The following is a 22,135-nucleotide window of genomic DNA, read 5'->3' as shown; positions in this document are numbered from 1 at the left end:
GTGTTGGCTCTTATAAACAGTTGCTAAATACATGTTAAATTAACGTTGTCTGAAGACTGCCATAATACATACTGTTTAACAGGTCAAGAACAGAATTTTTTATCAGCATTCCGTTTGGGTTTATCATTTTAGCAAAATGACTTATGAATTTTGAAGATCATGCAATAGTTGTGTAAGAAAAAACAAGAAGAAAAGGGTTAACGGAAGTATTTGTTCCTTTTTTTCTAGCAACGTTTTGGATTGTTCCAAGTACATATATATGGTGTACATGTATATGGTGTACATGTATACGGTGTACATGTATATGGTGTACACAAATTGAAAACAGATATTGAAATATATTTTTTTTTGTTAGTTGTTACTAAAGAAGGGAAATTATTGAATCGCTATTAAACAGGAATAAATTACAAATACTGTGATCAAACATTCTACAAATTACGATCATCGCAGAAACATGGCATACCTCAAGTGCTGTCAAAAGGGAATATATTCATCGTAAACATAATATGTTGTATTTATTTCTTAATTAGGCCTATTACTTGGTCATTGAAACGCACACTCTTTCAACCAGTGTGATTTCGAAGTGTTCAATTGAATTCTCTATACGTCAAATAAAAGAGTTATTGGTTTAGTGGATGAGCCTAAATTGCTTTGGAAAATGGCTACTACTGCTCGGGAGTATTTCGGTGGAAAGGCAAACATTTGGTTGTGAAAAAAGGAATAGTAATGAAAACATATAAATATTGGTAGAGGACTTGAATTCATTTCTGACTGAATAGGATATCAAACGAAAGCGAATGTTAAACGTAATCCTATCTCATGGTTTTTCCCAGAGCACACCGTGGTATTGATGCATATAATAGTTCATACAATTTAAAATAAATACCCTTGAATGTTTCTGAATTTACAGAAGTGTTGACTTTTGATCAGACAACTCTTGTTATTCTTGAAGTTGGATATGGTCAAGAAAATTCCAGGACTTACCATAGAATGAGTGGTTAATTACGCACATGTAGGAAGAGAAGGTCTTTGTGACGGACATTATAAACTGAATTCAGAATTCTATGTAAAGATACTTTGAAAATGACAATAACGTGTCGCTATATAACGTTTAAACGTACATGCCGTGAAGCTAAAAGACGATGTGTTAAAGACGCGAATTGAAGTAAATACCGGAAGCCAGAGAGCGAGGTTGGAAATAAAAAGTTTAGAATCTGCCCCGAAAGTGATTGCAGCCGGATATGACGCGGTTTGGGTATCCCTCGACGGTAACGCAGAGTCCGAGGGACGCGGCCAGCTCTAGGTGCAGCCTCTGGTCCGGCCGACCGGAAATGGCGCGGTTCGGATATTCGCCGACCATAGTGCAGAGAGACACAGCAAGCTCCAGGTGCCCGACCGGAAGTAGCAGGAACAGTATCAAGACGGCCGTCACTCCGAGGTGAATACACTCAGATTCAAATAGTTATACGTAAATGCATAATGGAACTTTTAGCTTAAAACTTCTGAACATGATCTAGCTGATGCTCATTATAGTATTCAGGGGTTCCGGGCCCTAACTGTATTGATTTACAGATGGTACAGACACATCTTGGTCGGGGTGTTGTTTTTTTAAAACGCTCATTACTATGGAAAACAAAATACCGAAAAAATAAAATTGATTGTGGGCATACATGTATTAGGCAAGGCATGCAAAAGCAATGTCGAAAATCGATCGTAGACCGAATTCCGTAGATTCAAAGATACCCTTTAACCGAAAAACACCGACAAGGTAAACGCAATGGACGATTCTATTTGCAATCTTTATTTCTTTTATATCAATGTTGATGTTGGATGGTAATCAATTCTCAATGCTGTAGTTAAGCTCAAGGGCCTAACGGTTTCTTTATTTTATACATTTTGATGAGTACGGGAGGCTGTTTAATCATTTATTTAGGCGAATGGTAAGGACAAGATCGAGATGCTCACCCTAGGGAAATATGAAGACACTGTGACTATAATGAGTTAATGGTCAATGTATTATAAAGAAATATGGATAAGAAAATCATATATATATTTCATAAAGCCAATCAAAGATAGTATTATAGAAAGTTGATAACCAGCGACTCACAGCAAGATGCTAACAGAAGATCAATAGAATATTTCTTCTTGATTAAATCCGGGTGCTCGTTTGGTATAAAAATCATCTGTTCATAGCATTTTGGCAGACCTTTGTATTTTATTTATCAATATTGAACGATACCATATCCTTTTTTCAGCTGTCATAACACGATTGCTTGTTTGTAGTGGTATTAATCGACGTATTGGGGGGGGGGGGGGGGGGGGTCCACCGAGCACACTTGAAGAGCATTTATATAATTATCATCCTTCAGCCTTCAGTTTAAACTTTAATTTTAAGACATTCGCTATGATATTGCCTCAAACGCACACCAAATTAAGTTTCGCCATATCTCCTGATTCATAAAGTTATCAAACATGTTCTTTTTTCTTATTTGTAAATATTGCATAAAAGTCTTTCGGTTCATGTAATATTATTCCTTCATGCACACTTGGTTATCTCTTATAAAAGTCACACTCTGGTTGAGGAACACACTTCTGCACGCATACATATTTGGTCATCTCGTAATAAAGTCACACTCACGTTCAGGAACAAACTTCTGCACGCATACATATTTGGTCATCTCGTAATAAAGTCACACTCACGTTCAGGAACAAACTTCTGCACGCATACATATTTGGTCATCTCGTAATAAAGTCACACTCACGTTCAGGAACACACTTCTGCACGCATACATATTTGGTCATCTCGTAATAAAGTCACACTCACGTTCAGGAACATACTCCTGCACGCGTATTTGGTATCTAGTAATAAAGTAACTCGTTCATATAAGGACACACTCCTGCATGCATTTATAATTATTATCTCGTATCAAATACTTGTTTTTATCCACGAATAAATAATGCATTCACTTTCTGCCTGAAAGCGATAGGTATCGAAAAGTTGTACAGTACGTTCAGTTTACATGAACACCGAGGTCCCGGGATCGAATCCTGTACGTTTACTTTACATGAACACCGAGGTCCCGGGATCGAATCCTGTACGTTCACTTTACATGAACACCGAAGTCCCGGGATCGAATCCTGTACGTTCACTTTACATGAACACCGAGGTCCCGGGATCGAATAATGTACGTTTACTTTACATGAACACCGAAGTCCCGGGATCGAATAATGTACGTTCACTTTACACGAACACCGAAGTCCCGGGATCGAATAATGTACGTTCACTTTACACGAACACCGAAGTCCCGGGATCGAATCCTGTACGTTTACTTTACACGAACACCGAAGTCACGGGATCGAATCCTGTACGTTTACTTTACACGAACACCGAAGTCACGGGATCGAATTCTGCTGCCCATTTAAAAATCTTTTTTTTTCCTATTTACTTTTTTTTGTTCCCAGCTAACCCCTATGCTTGTTAAATGGTTTACATGTTATTTTTTATTTTTTTTTAAATACAATTGATTTCTCCAATACCTTTGTTGACGGGCCTTTTCATATGATTTAAAAATATCATATATATTTAATTGTATAATGTAAGTATATTGATGCGTCGTTCAACCGGGTTTTAAAACCTTTGAATGACTCTTTCAACGCCCCCATTCATAGCTTACACACATCCACTCATATTAAATGTTAACCTTTCGCCATCGACTTGAATGATTATGGCTTACCAAACATCTATTAGAACAAAATGAAGCATGTCATTTCAAACACTCGTAAGTATTTTAGTAAGATCAACAAATCAATTGAAAACCTACAAAATACCAAAAGAAGATTTCTACATACGATATTGAAAAAAAATCTATATTCATATTTATCTCAATGAAAATGAATGACATGTTTACGAGTACATGAGCAATTTTAAGGATTTATTAATTAAACTGTCATAAAATGTGTGAGAATTTCATATTGAAATAAATTAAAATTTAGAAAACTTCTTCCAACTGGCCGTGCAATAGTTGTGACTTTCTGTGATGAGTTGAAGGAAGGGAATAGTGATCATTTTTGTTAAAATTGTGATTTGGGTAGAGGATTTGAAAATTCACATTTTTTAAAAACTGAAACGATGGGAGGGAAAAACATGTTACGAGAAGTTCCATTGAGAGAAATAAAGTCTGTGTATGGAATAAAACTGTCGAAAATCAAAAAGTACGTACCAGTATTCTTATCACTACTGTCATGAATAAATCTGTTTCGAATGACTACATCTTTCTAAAAACAATTTTTATGCAATAATGCGTTAAAATAAAAAAAAAAAACATAATAAAAAATGGCATTAGGCTTTACTGTGTGCCTTAAAAATGGATTTACATTCATTGTAAACTTATCTGTCTTTACCGCACGATTTATAAAATATGAGCATTTATTCGGTATCACATTATTTCACGTACATCTGAGTTTCCTTTCTGCATTAACTTTAAGAATTTTGTTTAAAGGACTATACAAGAAAAAATAATGTTTGAAACGAACTAGCAGACCGGGAAACAGGTTTTCGACAATGTTTCGTGACCGTCAAACTGCCAAGTTGAGTTTAATTACAAGACAAAGAGTGCCAATTTGTGAAGTAATGCATTATCTGATGCCAGTGATATTTCATGATAATTTAAATCTTACATAATTTACCCTAGTTAATGCCAACAAATGACATTCAATTCAAAGGTGTTTGATGACTTAAAAGTCAATAGATTGTCAAATGTTTCGAAAACACGAGTTTATAAGGTGATTGCATAATGTATTTATCCAAATAACTAATTTTAAATTATAACTTTGAGTAATGCAATACAGATCAGTAGATCAGGGCAAATTGCTATAGAATTAAATGGATTAATGATTATAAGGTTTTGGTCAGGATTGAAAGTGATTTGTTCTCGTCATGACGCGCTCACAGAATATTTAAGCTACCATACGCGTTCTAAAACGTTTGTTTGAAACAGATCTCCTAAACATGACAGCACTCTAGAAATTCTAAGCGTTGATATTTGCTTGATTATTGAACATTTGTTTAAACTCCTGAAATTTGTATCAATAAAATACTTATTTCTGAAGGATTACGTTTCAAACGAGAAAATAAATTACAAAAATGTCCAATTATCGCATAGCTACGGTAATCATGAAAGCGAGGACATACAGGTTCAGATTTATAGATTAAGAAGGATTAAAAGCATTTGATCGTTAAACTAATAGCTAGATATGCAATCGTTGAACAGTCGATTTGTGAATCATGTATACGAATATTCCCTGCTTGTTGACTATGGAGTTTACATAATATGAATTTGTGTTTTAACTATCAGGATTGAAAATGCAGTTTCCGTCTTTACCATTTAAGGACGAACCGGCGTTTACGCGCGAAAATACGTTCTGTATTCGACGTCAAAAGACACGTTTGTGGCAGGAAGATTTCAAACTTCCACATGTTAAAAAGAAAAATGAAGAAGCTAAAAAAAATGTCGAAAAAAGACTAATAAAGTCCGATAAGCCTAGCGGACATCCGTTCCGAATTCGTCGCGAGAGGCCGCGCTCTTGTGAACTGACGTCACGAACGCTAGAGTTGGCGAATTTTCGTCTGCCGGAGATAGTCGTGCATTGTAAGATCGCGAACCTCAAACAGCGCGTGCTACCACAGGAGCGGACGATCATACGTCAGTCGACGAACGTAGCGAGCGTAACGAATGTTGTTTCTACTCACAGGCGTCCGGAGAGGGAGCGGCGTGGACAGATCAAGGGCTGGGACAACGAGCTTCGACCCGACGATGGTGAGTTAGTTTGATTTTTAATATGCCTGAATAATAATTTTATGTAAACATTTTCTACCATGACTAAATCAAATATTAGGAAATTCGTAGGATTTTTAGCTCGTTTGTTCATCAAATAATTATATTTCTGTCTTTCGAAGTCTGACAAAATTCGAGATATTCTTTATTTTGTCTCAAGCTTGGCATTGTCGTTTAAACATTATGTATCAACTCAGGTAATTTGGTTACCGCTGACAAACAACGCCATCAGTTTGTTTTATTGTACGTGTATTTTGTTTCCGTTAGGATAAGGAAAACATAAGTTAAAGCGATATCTTTCCTTCAATGATAAATCATTTGATTCATGTATGATTCATTACCACTTGAATAAGCAATATCTTTAAATTGTTTGTAAAAGAAATAAACTACCCCTGAAAAAGTCCCATCTATTCAATGAAGAAGGCTTTTTAAAAACATTGCATAGAAGATGGTGTATCTTCTTTCATTGCTAGTTCATCAGTCAGTAATTCAACGCCTCAATATAGGTCTTTCTTAAACATAATCCTGATTGGTATCAACCCATGTGTCAAGTTGTGAGGTCATTTGAATAATCGTATTGAAAAGATTCAATAAATTATCTTTGATCATGGATCATACAATATTATGCAGATCGAGTTTGATAACTACAATAGGTAACAAATGTATATATGGGTTTTCCTGCATTTCATTATATAATGCTTCGTTGAGCTTTATTTTTCAGACAAACATTTTTTTTTCAGACGAACAAATTCGTCTCATGTTTTAAGGAATTCGTGCGAATTCCTCACATTTTTGTATGATATATACGTTATGTAACTCTACGCTCTAGTGGTAAAAAATATATTACGTCAATCTCGCGGTGACTTTAAGTTTAAATGTATCGGACAACACATTGGCCTACAGAACAAATTGAATACAAATGACCTAAACATATCGACATGCCCTCAAATATACGAGCGTCCTGTCATTCCCAAACTATAACCTGAACATATCAACATGCCTTAAAATATACGAGCGTCCAGTCATTCCCAATATAACGTACGTCCAGTCATTCCCAATCTTACAAGCGTCCAGTCATTCCCAACCTTACGAGCGTCCAGTCATTCCCAATCTTACAAGCGTCCAGTCATTCCCAATCTTACAAGCGTTCAGTCATTCCCAATCTTACAAGCGTCCAGTCATTCCCAATCTTACGATCGTCCAGTCATTCCCAACCTTACAAGCGTCCAGTCATTTCCAATCTTACGAGCGTCCAGTCATTCCCAATCTTACGAGCGTCCAGTCATTCCCAATCTTACGAGCGTCCAGTCATTCCCAACCTTACGAGCGTCCAGTCATTCCCAATCTTACAAGCGTCCAGTCATTCCCAATCTTACGAGCGTCTAGTCATTCCCAATCTTACGAGCGTCCAGTCATTCCCAGTCTTACAAGCGTCCAGTCATTCCCAATCTTACGAGCGTCTAGTCATTCCCAATCTTACGATCGTCCAGTCATTCCCAATCAATATAACGAGCGTCCAGTCATTCCCAATCTTACGAGCGTCCAGTCATGTCCAATCAATATAACGAGCGTCCAGTCATTCCCAGTCTAACGAGCGCTGCTATTCCTTCTTTATAAAGGCATTCAAAAATATACAACGAATATATCGCATTCGCGAGTTGTAACATATTCGCACGAATTCTTCACACACATGTGAGGAAATGCGCATGAATTCTAAACTATGAATGACGAATTCGTCTGGGTGAAAAGATAAGGCTCAATGATGCTTTTGATACAGAGCGATCCATCCAGATTGTGTACGTTCGAGATGAGGGAGTTTGCCCTTACCATTGAACATGTATAATATTTGGCAATTTACCCTATATTGCCCTTACCCCTGATTATATATATGGCGAATTAACCTATTTTGCTTTAACATCTATAAATATGTATAACAAATAACCCTATTTTCCCCATACCCCTGAATATACCCCTTTCTCTGAATATGGCTAATATCCCTATTCCCCCTTGCCCCTCAACAAGGCCAACTATTCCCATTTTGCCTTTACACAGGAAGATAGCCAGTGTTGCTATATTGCCCTTATCATTATACACGGCCAATATCCCTTTCAAACAAGACCGAAACCACATGCTGCTGCCGTTACCCATGAACTTGGCCAATATCCCTGGCTTTGCTCTTACACTTAAACAATAGACATACAACTTTATCCCTTCCCCATGAACTTTGCTAATATGCTTCGCGTTGACTTTATGCAAGAACGTGACCTATATACATGGGTATATACATATAGCTTTGTCGTTACCTTTATACATTTATTTATATATATCAAGTTTTGCCCTTACCAATGAACATTGCCAATATCCCTAGCTTTGCCCTTCCCATGAACACTGCCAATATCCCTAGCTTTGCCCTTCCCATGAACACTGCCAATATCCCTAGCTTTGCCCTTCCCATGAACACTGCCAATATCCCTAGCTTTGCCCTTCTTAAGAACATTGCCAATATGCCTAGCTTTGCCCTTCCCATGAACACTGCCAATATCCCTAGCTTTGCCCTTCTTAAGAACATTGCAAATATACCTAGCTTTGCCCTTCCCATGAACACTGCCAATATCCCTAGCTTTGCCCTTCTTAAGAACATTGCAAATATACCTAGCTTTGCCCTTTCCATGAACACTGCCAATATCCCTAGCTTTGCCCTTCCCATGAACACTGCCAATATACCTAGCTTTGCCCTTCCCATGAACTCTGCCAATATCCCTAGCTTTGCCCTTCCCATGAACACTGCCAATATCCCTAGCTTTGCCCTTCCCATGAACACTGCCAATATCCCTAGCTTTGCCCTTCCCATGAACACTGCCAATATACCAAGCTTTGCCCTTCCCATGAACACTGCCAATATCCCTAGCTTTGCCCTTCCCATGAACACTGCCAATATACCTAGCTTTGCCCTTCCCATGAACACTGCCAATATCTCTAGCTTTGCCCTTCCCATGAACACTGCCAATATCCCTAGCTTTGCCCTTCCCATGAACACTGCCAATATCCCTAGCTTTGCCCTTCCCATGAACACTGCCAATATCCCTAGCTTTGCCCTTCCCATGAACACTGCCAATATCCCTAGCTTTGCCCTTCCCATGAACACTGCCAATATCCCTAGCTTTGCCCTTCCCATGAACACTGCCAATATCCCTAGCTTTGCCCTTCCCATGAACACTGCCAATACACCAAGCTTTGCCCTTCCCATGAACTCTGCCATTATACCAAGCTTTGCCCTTCCCATGAACTCTGCTAATATCCCTAGCTTTGCCCTTCCCATGAACACTGCCAAAATACCTAGCTTTGCCCTTCCCATGAACTCTGCCATTATACCAAGCTTTGCCCTTCCCATGAACACTTCCAATATACCTAGCTTTTCCCTTCCCATGCACACTGCCAATAAACCTAGCTTTGCCCTTCGCATGAACACTGCCAGTATATAGAGCTTTGACTCTACCAATGAACATGACCGATACATCTAGCTTTGTCACATTGACATGGCCAATATCCTTAACGTTTTCCCTTACATGTCCAGTATCCCTAGCTTAACTTTCCCTATAAACATGATTTTACCAATGAACACTACATAAAGCTTGGTAGGCCAGAAGTCATTGGCTTTGCCAGTTTCATTCAAGTAGGCCGGAAAACATAGACGCTGCCAGTTCCATACAAGTAGGCCAGTAGTCATAGACGCTGCCAGTTCCATACAAGTAGGCCAGAAGTCATAGGCTTTGCCAGTTTAATTCAAGTAGGCCGGAAAACATAGGGTTTGCCAGTTCCATACAAGTAGGCCGTTAGTCATAGGCGCTGCCAGTTCCATATAAGCAGGCCGGTAGTCGTAGGCGCTGTCAGTTCCATACAAGTAGGCCGGCAGTTGTAGGCGCTGTCAGTTCCATACAAGCAGGCTTGTAGTCGTAGGCGCTGTCAGTTCCATACAAGCAGGCCGGCAGTTGTAGGCGCTGTCAGTTCCATACAAGCAGGCCGGTAGTCGTAGGCGCTGTCAGTTCCATACAAGAAGGCCGGCAGTCGTAGGCGCTGTCAGTTCCATACAGGTAGGCAGGCAGTCGAAGGCGATGTCAGTTCCATACAAGTAGGCCGGCAGTCGTAGGCGATGTCAGTTCAATACAAGTAGGCCGGCAGTCGTAGGCGATGTCAGTTCCATACAAGTAGGCCGGCAGTCGTAGGCGATGTCAGTTTCATACAAGTAGGCCGGCAGTCGTAGGCGATGTCAGTTCCATACAAGTAGGCCGGCAGTCGTAGGCGATGTCAGTTTCATACAAGCAGGCCGGCAGTCGTAGGCGATGTCAGTTTCATACAAATTTGCCTTTGACAACAAATAAGATAGTTTGCTTATGAAAATCGTTATTCTGTCCGACTTAAGTTAATTCTAAGAGATCAAAAATAATATGCGTCAATTATATACATTAGCTCTTCCAATTATAAAATCAATTTTGTTTTCAACTAAACAGTGCCCTTTGACTCTTCGGCAATGTCTTACACGTTAGAAGACTGAAAAGAATCTTATATACTGACGGATCAAATATTCTAATCAAAATCCATATTACTGATATTATGTTAGTTTTATACTTAAAGCGAAATTGCTGGATTACATTAAGACCTGTAATTGGCTTAGTTTGGTTAAATCTGACTGTTTAAAAATCCATACTCCTTGCATAATACACGTTTAGCATAGCGTTTTGCACTATAATCTTTAGACGGAATGTTTCTGTTTTCAGCTTATAATGCGTCAGTTTGGGTATTTTAATCCTCACCCAAAATCAAGCAATCATCATATACTATTTTTTTTATTATTTCATGTAATTTCTTTTTTTCTTTTTTAGGCATTACGATATGGATGAAAAGACAAAAGTTGATGGAATCCAAAAGAGGTACGTACACGGTCGGTGCGCGATATTCAGTTTCTGTTGCTTGTTGTTTGTTCTCTCTTATATTCGGCAAACATAATTTGGGCACACGATTTAGTATGATAATGCATATCAGTTTCCAATTGATAGTTATCGATTTGAATACATCGAAACATAAGCAGAGGCTTTATTTAATTATTATTCAACCCAGTGTCACACGCCTCTTTGCATTCATTGCCTTATTGTTAATATAAACGAAAAGTAACACAGCTGCTATGACTAAAAGTAGCGTACCTTATTTGCAGGTGAAAGAAAATATATACAACCTTCAACGCTAAATACTTAAATATGCTATATTCAACTTGAAATAGGATCTGTTTTATTTTTAATTTGAAAAGTAGCATTATACTACGTTTACAACTTGAAATGCAACATTCTTTTTTTAGAAATACAGCAAAGCATATTTCATTTTCAGCATAGAGGGACACATTATATTTTTTATGTTGGCAACATTTTTTTTTTTCCAACTTGTCGAAATAAAATAATTTGACCTACTTTAATAAACAAACACCAAATAGCAATAGGTAGAGGCTTTTTCGAGCAGGAGTGTGTAAGCTGAGCCTAAATTGATAAAAAAAAAATCAAAGGGTTACTAACGCCTTTCGGCAAAATAGAGAATTTTAAAGAAAGTGTACATAATTTATCACTTATTTGATCATTTAGTGATATTTTGTCATTGAAAAACGCATTTGGTTTACATTTCGTATGAATTTATTAGTGTTTATATCTGACCGCATAAAAAGTACACAAGTTCTTGTTAAAACTTGCGTGCCTAATTCATCGATTTCCAATTGAAACATACTTTGTTTCCAGCATTGGGTGTTGCCCGCTAAATTTTGATTTCAACATAGAATGTAGCATATTTTCACAGTGTCATATAACAAACTTTGTCAAAATGTAGCATATTTACAACAATGAAATGTAGCATATATTTTGCAGTAAAGTGCACCTGTCCATATTATTTCACAGTGGAATAGGTTGTTTTCTGCTAACAATCATATCCATGACTTCACCATGCCCATGTTTGACCATTCTAGAGCAAGGTTGCGGGCTGGGACAAGCCAGTGTGGGTATGGCCTCGTGTTTAGAACAGTTTACTCTAATACTCAGCACTACAACCCTGTTTAAACATTTCAGAGCAGATTTTATATTCAAAATATGCAATGTTTCTAAATAGAAAGAATTCATTAATGTGTTTTTATCGAGTGTCAAGTAACACGTTACAACAACATCTGAAATGTTTAAAATTACAATTTCTTTCAAGCCCCTTAGTTGAGAAATAGCTTGAAACCTTTGCTTCTTTTACAACGACAAATTCGATATTTCTCTAACATTAAAAAAGACACGTTGTTTGGAAATGTTGAAAAGTAGCGTTACGACTGCTGACATTAAAACTATTATCAATACCAGTTAGAATACTTGCCCATGTCTAATGCCTTTATTTTCGTCAGCCGTTCCAATACAAGTATGAATGTTAAAATATGACATAAATTAATGACCATATACAAGATGCAATATACAGCTTACTCACAATAGCTCTTGTTTGACTTGTAATTGTATTTTTGCTGCCAAATTTTCAATCACATTCTCAACGTTATTTTTTCATTGTATCTGTTGAGTTCCTAATTGCTTCTTTTATACTACTTGCCAAAATGATCATCCAAACAGGGTCTGAAAATGTAAGCTTTATAAGTAGAAAAACTGTGTTTACAAACGACATTCATCTTCTTTAGAGTCAGAAACATATAACTTCCTATCATTTTGAAGTATTGGTGAATATGCGTCACAAAGTGTTCTTTACAATAAATACTTATAGAACTATTAATTTTCAAATAAGATTAATAAAAGACTTTAATGAATGAGTTTGCTGTTATTTTCACGTTATGGTTGCTGTTTTCAACAATGTCACAAAAATGAATTATTTCTTGCTTTAGTTATACTGCATGTATTGTCTTCAGTTGGTATTCATTAAAATGGATAGGTTTTGTAGTTTCTCATAAAATAGATTGGTGCACTTCACAACGATTTATGAAAGCATTGCCTCTATTTTGAAGGAGGCACATTTTCCCCGAGTAAATCCTTTTTCAAATATTTCAGTACTAAAATGTTTAACCTTGATAAGTGATATTGCCAATCTCAGCCGGTATACTGACTAGATGATTTGCTACATGGTTTCACATTTTAGGTACGAAGAAGCACCCCGCCTTGCTGGACACAGAACATCATATTCCCATCACCCACAGATGTCCTAATATAGATGACCTTGACATTTTCATGAAGGACAGTCTCCATAATGTTTTTAGTCATACGTCCAAGAAAACTACAGAACCCGCAAACTCTGAATCTAATGGTAACAATGTGGCATTGAAGTACACAAAAAACTCAAAGTTTGGCATTGTAACACCTGCAGGTTTCGTTGAGAAGACAGAAAATAAGCATGAAGAGATCGGTCCAGACATTGACTCGTACAGACATAGTAAACTGGTGCACGGAGGAGCGATAAGCGAGAGTAAAAGTCTTCAAGATTTACAAACTAAAGAACAGCTCGAGAGAAGTAATAGTTATTTAAAATTCAAACGGTTCTTAAAGTTTTCCAAGAAGGAGAGGATATCAGGTAAAAATGGTGATGAAGAAGACGAAGGTTATTGCTCAAAAACGTCAAGTGCTGAACATAAAACGGGTTCTGAAAGTGATGGTGAAGATAGTGGAGCAAATGTAGGTAATCTTGACAAAAGTAGAATGTTTTCTAGTATGGTAGATTTAACCGATCTTCCATCCAATGCGAAAGACGGAGATCTGACAGCTAGAAGCCAAGGAAGTAAAAGTTTCCGGTTTAATGATTTGTTGTCTGCTAGCAAAGCCAAATTTTCATATACGCACCAAGCTCCCTCCGTCTGCCAATTACCCGGACCCGGCGTGTCATATAACCTTAGAGTAGAAAATAGAAAACATGAACAAGATGACAACAGTTGGTCATATGCTAAACTTAAAAGAAACAAAGAACTCAATAGGTGCTATAACGCGGAGTCAATGCCACATCAACAGGAACAGAGTACGGTGTACAATATTGACAACATGAAGCCGATGGCATTAGTGCTCAGAAAAATCAGCATCCAGAATGCTGAAGAGAACTACCCTTCAATTTATCACACAGAAATGCAACCTACTTGTATTAAAGCTCAACCCGCTGATGTACGCCATCCTTCCAGAAACAGTAGCCATAATAACTCCAGTCGAACTGGATCTCGTGCTGAATCTTCCATGTCGCAGGAACGCTCAAGTCCGACACGAGCAGAATCTGCGTTGTCACGCGTGTCATCACCGCGTGCACAGTCACGAGTGTCTAGTCCTACGAAGCGAAATTATGGCTCAACTATTACTGAAAGTCACCAGCATGCCTCTGGTAATTATCAAAAAAGAAGTCCAGTGAGAGACGTCCGTGTGGTCAATGAAAACAATCAAAAAGAAGGTATGTGGTCACCGGAGGTCTCCTATATTGACAAAAACTCGGCTAGCTACTCGTTCGGTGATCTTTTACCCGCAATGGAGAAGAACATTTATACAAAGCTCGCTGCCGAGCCGAAGTTTGTTCGTTCCGAGGAAGAGCGCACCCAGAATGAGTATACGACCACGGAGCTGATAGACATGAACTGTAAGCCAGCAGATGATGGCTACATCTTGCTGAAGAAGGGGCTGGATTTACTGACCAACGTTGGACATGAAAAGGTAAATATACATGTACGTGTACCAGTGTCGTCCTTCTTGTGAGTATACAATCTAGAGCATGTTGAAGTGTATACATTATTGTTACTTGCCTTTTTTGCATAACAATATGGAATATATTGTATATGCATGTAGAAAGAAACATTTGAATTTATAATTGTTAAATGTATTCATTGGAAAAATGCAAGGAGCGTTGCAAACGCTAAAATTGCAGAACACATAAATAGTGCAATATATCTTTTCGTTTAAGAAGAATCCTCGAAATATACAATTTACTCACTGTAGTTAACTTGTTTTACAAGAAAATAAGAATTATATGGAACGGCGAAACATCGGCACAGCACAACTGTAATCTTGGTTTACGGGAGTATTTGTGTTTATGCTGTACAACTGTACTCTTGGTTTACGAGAGTAAAAACAACTGTACTCTTGGTTTACGAGAGTATATACAACTGTTATCTTGGTTTACGAGAACATGTATGTGTGTGTGTGCTGTACAACTGTACTCTTGGTTTACGAGAGTATTAACAACTGAACTCTTGGTTTACGAGAGTATAAACAACTGTACTTTTGCTTTACGAGAGTATAAACAACTGTAATCTTGGTTTACGAGAGTATTTATGTGTGTTCTGTTCAACTGTAATCTTGGTTTACGAGAGTATATGTGTTTATGCTGTTCAACTGTAATCTTGGTTTACGGGAGTATATGTGTTTATGCTGTTCAACTGTGACCTTGGTTTACGAGAGTATAAACAACTGTACTCTTGGTTTACGAGAGTATAAACAACTGTAATCTTGGTTTACGAGAGTATTTATGTGTGTTCTGTTCAACTGTAATCTTGGTTTACGAGAGTATATGTGTTTATGCTGTTCAACTGTAATCTTGGTTTACGGGAGTATATGTGTTTATGCTGTTCAACTGTAACCTTGGTTTACGAGAGTATTTATGTGTGTGCTGATCAACTGTAATCTTGGTTTACGAGAGTATATATGAGTCTGCTGTTCATCTGTAATCTTGGTTTACGAGAGTATTTATGTCTGTGTTGATCAACTGTTATCTTGGTTTACGAGAGTATTTATGTGTGTGCTGTTCAACTGTAATCTTGGTTTACGAGAGTATGTGTATTTGTGCTGTTCAACTGAAATCTTGGTTTACGAATGTATCTTTGTGAGTGCTGTTCAACTGTAATCTTGGTATACGAGAGTATATGTGTTTTTGCTGTACAACTGTAATCCTGGTTTACGAGAGTATATATGAGTCTGCTGATCATCTGTACTGTTGGTTTACGAGAGCATATACAACTATAATCTTGGTTTAAGGGAGTATATACAACTGTAATCTTGGTTTACGAGAGTATATACAAATGTGATCTTGGTTAACGAGAATGTATATGTGTATGCTGTTCAACTGTAATCTTGGTTTTCGAGAGTATTTGTGTTCGTGGTGTTCAACTGTAATCTTGGTGTACGAGAGTATATGTGTGTGTGCAGTACAATTGTAATCTTGGTTTACGAGAGTATAAATGGCTGTGCAGAACAATTGTAATCTTTGTTTACAAGAGTATATGTGTTTGTGCTGTACAACTATAATCTTTGTTTACAAGAGTATATGTGTGTGTGCAGTACAATTGTAATCTTTGTTTACAAGAGTATATGTGTTTGTGCAGTACAATTGTAATCTTTGTTTACGAGAGTTTATGTGTTTGTGCTGTACAACAGTAATCTTGGTTTACGAGAGTACATGCGTTTGTGCTGTACAACTGTAATCTTTGTTTACGAGAGCATATACAACTGTAATTTTGGTTAACGAGAGCATATACAACTGTAATTTTGGTTTACGAGAGTATATACAACTGAAATCTTGGTTTACGAGAGTATATATGTTTGTGCTGTACAACTGTAATTTTGGTTAACGAGAGCATATGCAACTGTAATCTTGGTTAACGAGAGTATATACAATTGCAATTTTGGTCTACCAGAGCATATACAACTGGAACTTGTTTACGAGAGTAAATACAACTGTAATCTTGGTTTACGAAAGTATATGTGTATGTGCTGTACAACTGTAATCTTGGTTTACGAGAGCATATGCAACTGTAATCTTGGTTAACGAGAGTATATACAACTGTAATCTTTGTTTACGAGAGCATAAACAAATGCAATCTTGGTTTACGAGAGCATATACAACTGTAATCTTGGTTTACGAGAGTATATACATTTTTAATCTTGGTTTACGAGAGTATTTGTATTTGTGGTGTACAAATGTATTCTTGGTTATCGAGAGTATATGTGTTTGTGCTCTACAACAGTAATCTTGCTTTACGAGAGTATGTACAACAGCTACTGTTATCTTTGTTTACGAGAAAATAAATATTTGTGCTGTACAGCTGTAATCTTGGTTTTCGAGAGTATTTGTGTTTGTTGTACGGTTTTCGAGAGTATTTGTGTTTGTGCTGTACAACAGTAATCTTGCTTTACGAGACTACACATGTATGTACAACAGTTACTGTTATCTTTGTTTACGAGAGTATATATGTTTATGCTGTACAGCTGTAATCTTGGTTTACGAGAGTATTTGTGTTTGTGCTATACAACTGTTATCTTGGTTTACGAGAGTATATGTGTTTGTGCTGTACAACTGTTATCCTGGCTTACGAGAGTATATATGTTTGTGCTGTACAGCTGTAATCTTGGTTTACGAGAGTATTTGTGTTTGTGCTGTACAACTGTTATCTTGGTTTACGAGAGTATATATGGTGGTGCTGTACAACTGTTAACTCGGCTTATGAGAGTATATACAACTGTTATCTTGGTTTACGAGAGCATATACAGCTGTAATCTTGGTTTGCGAGAGTTTTTGTGTTTGTGCTGTACAACTGTTATCCTGGCTTACGAGAGTATGTATGGTGGTGCTGTACAACTGTAATCTTGGTTTAAGATAGTATATGTGGTGGTACTGTACAACTGTAATCTTGGTTTATGAGAGTATACATGGTGGTGCTATACAACTGCAATCTTGGTTTTAGATAGAACGTACGCATGAGGATTACTGGATATATCGAAGAAATGAAGATTTTGGTCTAAGGACACAGGTTTTATGATTATGTGTATATATGTTCATACAACATTGTCAGATGGATATGCGTCAGAGATTCAGCGTGATAATTAAATTTAAAAGTGATGAGCTACGGTCAGCTCCAAAACTAAAGTCGAAATCCGTTTGTACGAGTCATGAAGATTTCTTTACGAATTTTCATATAATTGCTTGTTACTTGAACAACTTTATAAGTTGTAGCGTTTGGACATAATTTAATTAAAGAAAAATTGCTACCTGTATCCATCAAGACGTTAAAGTGGAATTCTTATATTTGCGTTGTACATGTATATAGGAATTGACTTGCATCTTTTAGAAGGAAATAACTTCAAATGATTGGTTAAATGTCAAGGGAAGATTTACTAAAAGGTACGTAATTATGAGAATCATAGTTCTTTTGTAAATTACCTCAATAAACAATTATAGGCGCCAATAAAGAATTCTACTTTAACTCAATGTTGTAAAAGAGTGGAAGGATCATGTATCTCTAAACAGAAAATACTTTGTGACATCGAAGACATTGCTCTTGCATGTCTAAAGGTGACTAAACCATAACGTTCTGTTGAGTGAAATTTACAAATGGTAATAACTTAATAAGGGTAACAATTAACATATTTTTTCATTTGTATTTACGTATTCAGGAGTGTTTCCCTTCATTCAATATGATGTGGATATAATGACTGCGTATTGCAAATATGATCACGGATATGTTCAACCTCTTCATTTGTATAGAAGTTTTTGGTTAACTTTTCAGAGCAAACCCAAAACAAAATTATCACGCTCAAAGACAACTGTAAATGTAAATACCGGTACAAAGGTTAGAAAACACACAATGACACTGTTTCACTGTAACCTCAAGTTGACCGGTTTTCACCGCAGTGCATTGAACTGTGAACATTTGAGAACACAATTTACACCAACGTTTAGAACACTTAACTAATATTTCAAGCAAGTTGGACACTTGTCTATCGATTTTCATTTCACCGTGTTTTTTTTCTTTTGTATGTGTGTGTTGTTTTTGTCACAGAGAGTGCACATCATAATTTCCTCGGGCTGATGTCATCAAATACGCTGGTGCCTTCTTGCATTCACCCACAGAAATGTTGATGTTATGGACTGTTTTCGAGTCTCGAATCCCAAATATCTTCACTTATCTGTTCTAGGGTTTTTCCATTTGGAAATCCTCAGCCATTTTTATCAAAAACAACCGCGGATGTATTTGGACGGTTTACAAACTCAAAAGTGGCACGTTTAAGTCCGCTGCAAGTAGATCGCGTAGTAATTTTATTTTACCAGTTAGACTTTACTCGTGGGAATCTTAATGACGTTTGCAATAATTCACTTTACTGGCAATCAGTTTAAACTTAGATCAATAAATACAACTCTAAAACAATACATTTAATTTATGATATAATTAAAAAAAAATACGAACTACTTCAACTAATTTACCGGCATACATCCGAGGTTGTTTTCGATAAAAATGGCCGAGGAGCTCCGAATGTTTTTTTTCGAGTTTCAGGAATACAGTATACATCAAGTTTATATTCAAAAGTATTAGTGAAAATCAATTATTATTTGCATGTATGTCAAAAGAACGGAGACTTTATTAGGATAGAGATGACATTTTGACAGGATTTGACTTATAAAATTCTCTATATGATAAACGTTTAACGAAATAACATACTCACTCTAAATTCCGTTAACACATTCATTTTATATGCCTCTTCGTTAATACTTCTTAGAGATGGTAATATTGGAAGAAATATGATTTTAATACAAATTCAATTTATCATCTTACAATCTTCTGTAATATTTTTAATAAAATACTATTTATATAATAGTTTGTATTAACATTTTATTTGGTAAAATGTGTTGAAAGAGAAAGTTTGCATTGTGTTTTTCGTTTATTAGAAAAATATGAGTGAATTCCACTGCACTTTTAAAATATTCTTCTTCTTTAAATATATATATTTTGATTGCAAAATTACTTTTCAATTTATTTGATGAGTTTAATTAAAAAAATGAGCGAAACAGAATGTGAAATTTTCTTTTGCAACGCAACTTTACATTTAATAAACACAGTAATGTATCTCTAACACTGCTGTGCTGTTGACACACCCTGTGTTTCTCACGTTTTGTCAGCCAACCCTCGGTCCCCCAGCCTTCCGCCCTAACCAGTCTCGCCACCCACTCATGCGCAGTCTCACTGTTGTTGTGGGCAACAGCAGACAGGAGTCCACACCAAGAGACCGCGTATGTATGACTGAATGACTAACAACTGAGTTAAGACTCTTGAAATCAATTTCTTGCTTCTTTCACTTCACACAACTTTTGAAAAAATCCTAGATTAATGTAGTACTTTTTCAGTCTGTAATTAGCCCAATTTATCTCGAATAATTATTGCTATTAAAGTATTCCTAAAATAACTTGTTTTGTTTTTCTTTTCAAGGAATAGTTGCATGCATCGTCAGTAACAAGTTGGCAGTAATCGAGCTGTATTAGAAAAACGAACATTGATTAATGACGTCGACTAGACTTGTGCCAACAACTAAATATCTTAATGAAAATGGTTGTAAACGAACAACTCGAGCAAATACGATGCATTCAACATCCTTCCTTTTCCTGGCCCTGTTTCAATACAGATTTGAGTCGTTAACTGTAACTGTGTTAGTGTCCTATAATGGAGCTTATGCTATGTATATGTGCGAATTGAACATGACAGTATTAACATTGAAAACAATGAGTCCCATATCGCCAAATGTTATTTTCCTATAGATGTGTGTTGTGATGACTACAATCAGTATTGAAACGGGGCCCTGGAGATGGCTTCACTTTTTAACAAACTCTATAATCGTAATAAGTTAATTGCCAATCGCATACAACCAACAATGTTGCCAACGGTGGTATGTTGAACGTTCTTTCAGTCGCCGACGTCTAGCAGGGCAAGACCGGCGCGGACATCATCAATCAAGGGGTAACAAGTCTTGCTTGCTCTATTGTTTCATACATAAAACAGAGGGAAAATGTTCGTGTTTCTGTACAAATTTAATATTAACAAACTATTTTAACTCATATAATTACCTTTCTGGAATATTATATATTTATTTTTAAATAAATTTACTACAAGTGCTTGTCGAGTGAAACGATGTAAAGCCGAGTTTCTTAGAGTTTTGTCGTCAAGTGTACCGAGCGGCTTTTTCATCCGTATCTTTATGAACATATTAAGTTTTGTAGAATGATCATTGAACATACTATTTTCAAACAAAAAGTTAAAGTATCAAGATTAAACCTTATACATGTATATCTGAATTTTATCGGTGAATCAACGCATCGGGGTCAATACACGACAAAAGCCTTTTTAAGTTTCTGACTTTGCGAGTCCTGCACTGCTGACGCAATGTTAAGTACTCTGATCAATGAAGTAATACACTTTTAATCCCGTATTAATCCAATGCTCCCCTATCTAGGTCTCATCAAGGCGACGGGGGCGGTGAACGGGAGACCCAGCGGAAACTGAAGGAAGCGTTCAGCGAGTTCTACAAGAACAGGCCCAAGGAAATAGGCAAGGAGTTCCGTCGCATGCAGACCATGTGGAAGGCTTGATTACAATGGAAACATACTCTGGACATCATGGCAACCAACATATGCAGATACTCCGACACCGACTTTTGCATCATAAGGAACCGGCATCTGCATCAATTGTACCATTGGCAATTAACATAAACTCTTTGCAACAGATATATATTCCTGTGGTGACCGACATTTGCACCCTCGGCAACAAACACTTGTTCCATCAGAAATATATGCACACTTAGCAATCATAAGTTTGCTTCCAAGGGACCGATTTTTGCACCATAGAAATCGAAATATGCACCAATGGGAGATGTGCATAATGAGGCCAAGCAATTTTATTTCTCGGAATAGACATAGCTAACCGGTGGCTGGTGAAGATGGACATACAAAATCGTTGAACTTTTGTAGATGGTATTATTAAAGCTGTTATAAAACCATGTTCATTTCAATCACATTATTATTTTTGTTATTTCAATTTCATTGTGTGTTTATGCTTTCATTTGGCAAGGAACATCAATAAATAAATTAATAAAGTAATCCCATTCATACACATACAGATGTCAATAATCAAGCATTAATGAATGGTGTGTGCTATTATTGTGTGTACCACTCTGTATTTTATTTTTCTTATATATGATTTTAAACAAAATTGCTTTTATTAATCTGTTATTGTTATAATTTCATTTTGTTAAAATAAACGAAGATTAATATTGAAAATGGCCTTGACATATGTTCTGACATGACAAGTGTTACACGAAGTTAAATCTCTGCTGGTTGATGTTTTTGGACAAGCATGAACTAGACATAGTAAAATACAGAATCCATTGTATTGACCTTTACATTGAAGATCCTAAATAATGTCTTAGACATATAGAGGATAATGGTTTCAGTGTAACATAGCAGTAAGTATGTATACCACCGAGTGAGCACCACAAGCTATAATTCAC

At 36.8% G+C, this 22,135-nt stretch overlaps 1 protein-coding gene across 6 annotated transcripts; it reads left to right on the top strand.

The window, feature by feature from the left end:
- The first annotated feature begins 182 nt into the window (after nt 1-182).
- On the top strand, nt 183-21,811 carry LOC128213594 (uncharacterized). Of its 6 annotated transcripts, XM_052919486.1 has the most exons (9): nt 183-1,438; nt 5,752-5,816; nt 10,715-10,762; nt 11,836-11,868; nt 12,984-14,524; nt 17,548-17,613; nt 19,758-19,868; nt 20,540-20,589; nt 21,083-21,811. In XM_052919486.1, exons 1-9 carry the CDS (start codon nt 1,242-1,244, stop codon nt 21,216-21,218), a joined length of 2,247 nt encoding a protein of 748 aa, XP_052775446.1. In that variant the 5' UTR covers nt 183-1,241; the 3' UTR covers nt 21,219-21,811. The 6 variants fall into 6 exon arrangements, with proteins under 6 accessions (XP_052775446.1, XP_052775447.1, XP_052775442.1 ...); XM_052919487.1 differs by lacking the exon at nt 11,836-11,868; XM_052919482.1 differs by lacking the exon at nt 183-1,438 and having other exon boundaries at nt 5,132-5,816.
- Nucleotides 21,812-22,135: the final 324 nt, after the last annotated feature.

Source organism: Mya arenaria, chromosome 13 (assembly GCF_026914265.1).
Source record: "Mya arenaria isolate MELC-2E11 chromosome 13, ASM2691426v1".
Lineage (NCBI taxonomy): Eukaryota > Metazoa > Mollusca > Bivalvia > Myida > Myidae > Mya > Mya arenaria.
Note: the sequence above shows the minus strand (reverse complement) of the source record. Positions and strands in the feature narration are given on the sequence as shown.